Genomic DNA, 6,989 nt, shown 5'->3' on the forward strand with positions numbered 1-6,989 from the left:
GTTGCTTTCCATGAAGCTCTGGTAATTCAAGGAAGGCAAATAAAGTCAACAAAACAAAAGCAGTACAGAAGTCCTAGAGATGATCTGCATGCAGGCTCTAGCAGGGAAACTAGAAAACGAGGCAGCAAAACAGCCGCCATGATCAGCTCCTTTGACAGCGCCGCACCGCATGATCAATATGATCCAAAAACAACATATGCAAGTCACATTCCTAGTACTGTCGATCAATCTGTGACAAGAAAGAAAGAAGCTTCTATCCCGCCCATGAAAACAAATTACAGCTTTAGCTTCCACGACTCAGAAGTGGCACATAATAAAGATGATTTCCGATAGACAACACCTGGCAATAGCCCTGGGGTTGGTCATTCATTCCAAAACCAGGAAGCGAATGTTGAATCAAAAGCACGAGCTAAGGGCAAGGGTGTTAGGCATTCTCTTACAGGATTCAAAGATAATTACCAGCCCACGGCACCCGGACACAGCCCTGGTGTTGGTCATGTTTTTCAAAGTAAAAACGAAGAACCAAATTAATCGTGACTAGGCGTTTATATCTTAGTGTTTGCAATGGTCATTGGCGTTTATATCTACACAATCTGTCTGAAGGGGATAAGCACCCACACCAAGACTAAATTTCGGAACCTTCAAGTTATTGAAAGGCCTTGCCATGATAATGACATTGAGCTATCCGAAATTCATTACACTCATTTCCCAAAACCTGAAACTTATAGCAGGTAATTCAGAACTTCTGTCAAAGGATTATGTTGGGAGTTCATTCAAATGGGCTAATTCCATTTTTTTTTTTTTTTTAAGATTGTAACCAGGGCCAAGTGTGAGCATAATCCTGTACAATTCTTTGCCATCTTGTCAATGCAGAGGTCGAGATGTAGGTGGTTTGAGACCCTATTAAATAGTCATGTTTGTTGAGCCTCTAGCCTGTCCAAAATCACACAAGATGATATTTAAGTGGTTCAGCAAATGGCCTACGTCCACTGGAGCCTCTCTTACTGAATTTGTACGAAATTACAAAACTCAACAAATTCTCTCTCACGTCCTCTCTTTCTCTTTGTTTTCCTCCACCCTATTTTTTATACAACTGAGCTCTCCCTTTTATAGGAGAGAGCAACTATGATTCCAGACTAAAGGAATTCGGTGCAACAATTTGTTGCAGAGATTTGGGTGGCGCCTAATACAACAAAATAGAAAATGGTGTTGTGTGGGATGATGCTGAGCAAGTGGACTGGTTTCACACTTAGGGTGATTTTCAACAATCACCCCCTCCACCCAAGTGTGTCATACCAGACAGCTTACAAACTGATTCATTTTTCAAATGAATGTACCTCATTCTTTGACATGAGAGACTTCTACTATCGAATACGCTCCAATGCACCCGAGGGTACTCAGCAGTGTATAATATTGATCAAGTTCAAACAGTGTTGGAACTTGATCCATATGACGACTTTCCTCAACATATTTGATAGATTATGTTCAGTGCCAATCTTCTTAAGTTTGATATCCTCTTCTTCTAATATTTCATGTACAAAGTGAAATTGGACATCTATGTATTTCGTTCAAGAGTGATATACTTGATTCTTGGTCAAATGAATTGCATTTTGACTGTCACAGTAAACGGTAACCTCTTGCTGCTTAAAGCCCAAATCTGTTACCAATCCCTGAAACCAAATAGCTTCTTTCACGGCTTCTGTTACAGCCATGTATTCAACCTCAGTGGATGATAGTGCAATTGTCAACTGCAAAGTTGATCGCCAACTAACTGGTCCTCCAGCCATAGTGAACACATATCTAGTTATCGATCAGTGTTTGTCCAGATCACCTGCATAGTCTGAGTCAACATATTCAGTTACTAGAACTTCAAACCAATATCTACGGTCCCTAAAATATACCGTAAAATCCACTTAGCCGCATGCCAATGAGCCTTTCTAGGATTATGCATATAGCAACTAACTAAGCTAACGGCCTGGGAGATATCAGGTCGTGTACACACCATGGCATACATTAAGCTTCCAACTATACTTGCATATGAGACATTCCTTATGTAGTCCCGCTCTTCATCAGTTTTAGGAGACTGCAATGCACTAAGCTTGAAATATGGGGCCATAGGAGTACTCACCAGCTTCATCTTCGAGTCAATGTTGAAGCGTTGCAATATTCTCTTCAGATACTGCTTCTGAGTAAGGTGAATTGTACCTTTCACCCTATCTCTGCTGATCTCCATCCCCAATATTCTTTGTGCTTTTTCCAGATCTTTCATTTCAAACTCATGACTTAACTAAGTTTTTAAGTGATTTATCTCCCCCTTCCTTTTACATGCAATTAACATATCATCTACATATAAAAGCAAATAAATGAAAGATCCATTTGCAAGTTTTCTGAAATACACACAATGATCGTATTGGCAACGAATGTATTTCAGATCCATCATAAAGTGGTCAAACCGCTTATACCATTGTCGAGGTGACTGGTTCAAGTCACAGAGTGACTTCTTTAGACTGCATACCCAATTTTCTTTTCCAGCTTCTTTAAAACCTTCTAGTTGAGACAGATAAATCTCCTCTTTTAGATCACCATGTAAGAAAGTTGTCTTTACATCAAGCTGTGCTAACTCAAGATCATATTGTGCAACCAAAGTTAGTAATATCCGAATGGATGAATGCTTCACAACCGAAGAGAATACTTCACTATAGTTAATTCCTTCTGTCTGAGCGTAGCCCTTGGCTACCAACCTAGCTTTGTATCGTACTTCATTTTTAGCAGCTTGATCATCTTTCTGATTGAAGATCCACTTATAGCCAATTGTCTTCTTTCCTTTTGGAAGCGGCACAAGCTCCCAAGTCTGATTCTAGTGAAGAGACTGCATCTCTTCATTCATTGCCTTTGTTCATTTAACTTGTTCACTAGACTGTATGGCTTCTCTGCAAGTGGTTGGGATCTCACCCCCTTCAGCTGGTAATGCATATGTCACATAGTCTGCAAAACGTGTCGGTACACATTTCTCTCGTCTTGGTTTGTTGGTTGCTATTGATTCGGGTTGACATGGAGGTATTGTGACTGGACTATCAACCTTATCTTGTCCATGCTTTTCTGAATTCTTTGAAGTAATAAACTTCACATTCTGTGAATCATCTGATATTTCGCCATCATTACTACCTTAATTGGAATCTTTATACTTATGTGACTTAGGCATTTCAGATTCGTTGGATGTAACATCTCTACTGATGATTAACTTTTTAGACTCTATGCACCAGAGTCTATACCTTTTTACACTAGTACTAAAGCCTAAGAATTTTTCTTTCTTGGCTCTAGGATCAAGCTTACTTTCTTTAGCATGATAGTAAGCAGGACATCCGAAAACATGTAAAGAGTCATAATCAGTAGCATATGTACCTCTCCACATTTTAATGGGTGTCTTCTCGTCATTGGCAGCTGCGGGTAGTCGGTTGATGAGGTGGCAGGCGTATGTCACAGCTTCAACCCAAAATTGTTTACTGAATCCAACATCCAGTAACATACATCGCACTTTCTCTAGTAAAGTACGATTCATCCGTTCTACCACACCGTTCTACTGCAGTGTACCTCGTACCATGAAGTGCTGACAATTCCCTCTCTCCGGCATACTTCCATGAAGGGGTCTGAAGTGTACTCACCTCCATTATCAAATCTAAGCCCCTTGATCTTTCTACCGATCTGAGTCTCAATCATTTTCTTCCAATCAAGGAAGATTTTCAGCACTTCATCTTTATTTTTCATCATATACACCCACACACTACGAGAATAATTATCTACAAAAGTTACAAACCAATGCTTACCTCCCAAAGATACATTTTGGGTAGGTCCCCAAACATCGGAGTGTACATAGTCAAGTATTGCCTGTGTATTATGTACAGCGGTTCCAATCTTGATCCCCTTCTGCTTTCCCAATACACAGTGCTTACAGAAAGACAATTTACCAATCTTGGCACCTTTGAGTAAGCTTTGCTTCACCAATGTTTGCAAAATTTTTTCTCCTGCGTGTCCCATAGGCATATGCCAAAGACTGGTGGTGTCAGCATCAATCTCATCTAGCTTCTCAAATCATGTGGAAGCTCTTCCATCAACAGTACTTCCTTGCAAGAAATACAAGTTTCCTCGCCTCAAACCTTTCATTGCCACCTAAACTCCCATTAGTACTTTGAGAGTTCCGTCTTCAATGGTGATTCTGAATCCCTTTGAATCCAGAGATCCCAGTGAGATAAGATTCTTCCACAAGTCCAGAACGTACCAAACTTCTATCAGAGTCTTGACACTACCACCGTGCAACTTTAACCGAATGCTACCTATTCCCTGAGTCTTACAGGCACTGTCATTGTCCAAAAGTACTGCTCCACCCTCAATCTTTGTAAAGTCAGTAAACCAGTCCCGATTGGGACACATGTGATAGGTACATCCGGAATCCAGAATCCATTCATCGGAATGACAAATGGATGATGAACTTGTCAAGAAAAAATCTGAATTATCATCTATGTCCATTACATTGGCTGTGGTGGGTCGATTCTACTGTTGTCCCTTCAGCTTGGGACAATCCTTCTTCCAGTGTCCTTTGTTGTGACAAAAGGAACACTCGTCTCTGGCGAGTTTTCTTCCAACTGATGAACCACGTGATGTGGCTCGGGTTTTTGATTAAAAACCTTTCTTCTTTCTAAGATGCCTTGACTGTGATCTCCCTCTTGCTGTTAACGCTCCACTTGATGTATCTAGTTGTACCTGCTTAACTTTTCTGTGGTACTCATTGCTAGTTAAAGAACTAGATACATCGTCAAAACTAATATTTTCCTTCCCATATAGTAGAATAGTAATTAAATACTCATATGTATCAGACAATGAATTTAACAAAAGTAAAGCTTTATCTTCATCTTGGATTTCAACATCCAAGTTTAACAAATCATCAAGAATTTGATTATAACTATTCAGATGTTCAGACTTGGAAATACCCTCATGAAATTAGAATCTGAAGAGCTTTTTCTTCAAGTGCAAACGGCTCTTAATGCTCTTCTTCATGAACTTATCCTCCAATTTCTACCAAAGTTTCCTAGCATTTATCTCTCTCATGACAAAATACTTCTGTTCTTTGGTCAGGCATAACCGGATTGTACTACAAGCTTGGGTATTAAGCTTCCTCCAATCATTTTCAGTCATATCATCTGGTCTTTCGTCCAACGCAATATCCAACTCTTGTTGGATCAAAATGTCCATGACTTCACACTGCCACATGCTAAAGTTGTTTGTTCCATCGAACTTCTCAATTTCAAATTTGGCATTTGACATTGTGGATCGACGCCCAAAGCTACTGGCATGTTCAAAGCTCTTATCTCTTCCAAATCTTTCTATTTGAATTTAGAAAATTTAGATAAAAAAAAAAAATTTGAAATTCTAACCGTACAGATGAGACCGGAATGATCCAAAGAGTTGGAAAGCACTATTTGATCTTTAAAATTGGATTCCAAATGGCTTAGATCAAGCCCAAAATGGATCTAGAAAATGAACGGTCCTGATCGTTGGCGTTGGCGTGTGAGATACACGTGCCGCAGAAGTGCAACTAGGGGCGCGTGGGTGCGTGGACGACACACGCAAATTTCTTCCAGGGCACGTGTGGAGAGAGGAGGTCACGTGCCTTCAACCTTCTGGCACGTGGGAGCACGTGTTGTGCGTGGTGGCGTGTGGGAGCCTGTGGTTCAGTCGTCTTCAACCTCCAGATGCACATGTGGCGCGTGGGTTCACGCTCCGATCTTCTATCGGCGCGTACGGGCTCCTCCGACCTCCGTTTTCGATTCCGTTTATGGCAACGGATTCTTCTTGACCCGAGGAACACCCTGAAGTTGTCAAAAGTTTATTTCGATCAACTTGATTTTTGGACAGCGGGAACCAAAACTCTGATACCAATTGTTGCGCCTCTGGCCTATCCAAAATCACACAAGACGATATTTAAGTAGTTCAGCAAATTGCCTACGTCCACTAGAGCCTCTTTTACTGAATTTGTACGAGATTACAAAACTCAAAAAATTCTCTCTCATGTCCTCTCTCTCTCTCTCTGTTTTCCTCCACCCTATTTTTTACACAACTGAGCTCTTCCTTTTATATGAGAGAGCACCTACGATTCTGGACTAAAGAAATTCGGTGCAGTAATTTGTTGTAGAGATTTGGGTGGCGCCTAATACAACAAAATAGAAAACGGTATTGTGTGGGATGGTGCTGAGCAAGTGGATTGGTTTCATACTTAGGGTGGTTTTCAACAATGTTAATGTAAGCTCCAATGGGGAGATATTCTCTGTTAAGGATAGGAGGAAAAATATTTCTTCCATTGTACAAAATCTGGATAGAGTATACAATTTGGATTGGTTAAGTAATGCTTCCAAGAATCAATGCACTACAGAAGTGGGCTTCAAGTGGATGCTTAATCAGGTATTAATGTGTTTGAATTTGTGTTGATAATCTCTTCTCTTTTATCAAGTTCTCTAATAGGGCGCAATTAGTAAATTTTTGTGGCGCTTGACCATTGATTCAAATGTTAAACCATGAGAATGAATTGCTCCACCCTTTACCAGTTACAACTCATGGGTAAGTGGAAGTATTCTCATTGGTCCAATTGTGAGAACAGCCGCTGGGTTACTCATGTCAAATTAATTTGTCAATTTCTTAAGCATTTCAATTTCAGTGGATGATGTCTTCTCTACTTTTAATGAACTGTTAGCAACAATTTCTCTCCAATGAGTGATGTGTTGCTTTTATTTCTATTTATACACTTGACCATTAGGTAATAGGACAGATATTCTACTTCTCCCCAAGACTTTCCATGCCAAACTCATTTCTTAGCTTAACACTTCGGCTTAACTATGTATGTGCCCTAAAGATTGGAATCATGTAACTATCTAATTAGGTCTATCTCTGGGATGCTAATAGTATTGGAAACCCCCCAAGTGTGAAATGACACTTGAAGT

The 6,989-nt window shown here is 40.1% G+C and overlaps 1 protein-coding gene across 1 annotated transcript; it reads left to right on the forward strand.

Annotated features, from left to right (window-relative positions):
• Positions 1-549: 549 nt before the first annotated feature.
• LOC122293362 lies at positions 550-6,480 on the forward strand. The gene is made up of 3 exons (XM_043101922.1): positions 550-731; positions 822-913; positions 6,287-6,480. Exons 1-3 carry the CDS (start codon positions 565-567, stop codon positions 6,478-6,480), a joined length of 453 nt encoding a protein of 150 aa, XP_042957856.1. The 5' UTR covers positions 550-564.
• The last annotated feature ends 509 nt before the right edge of the window (positions 6,481-6,989 follow it).

This window comes from Carya illinoinensis, chromosome 1 (genome assembly GCF_018687715.1).
Source record: "Carya illinoinensis cultivar Pawnee chromosome 1, C.illinoinensisPawnee_v1, whole genome shotgun sequence".
NCBI lineage: Eukaryota > Viridiplantae > Streptophyta > Magnoliopsida > Fagales > Juglandaceae > Carya > Carya illinoinensis.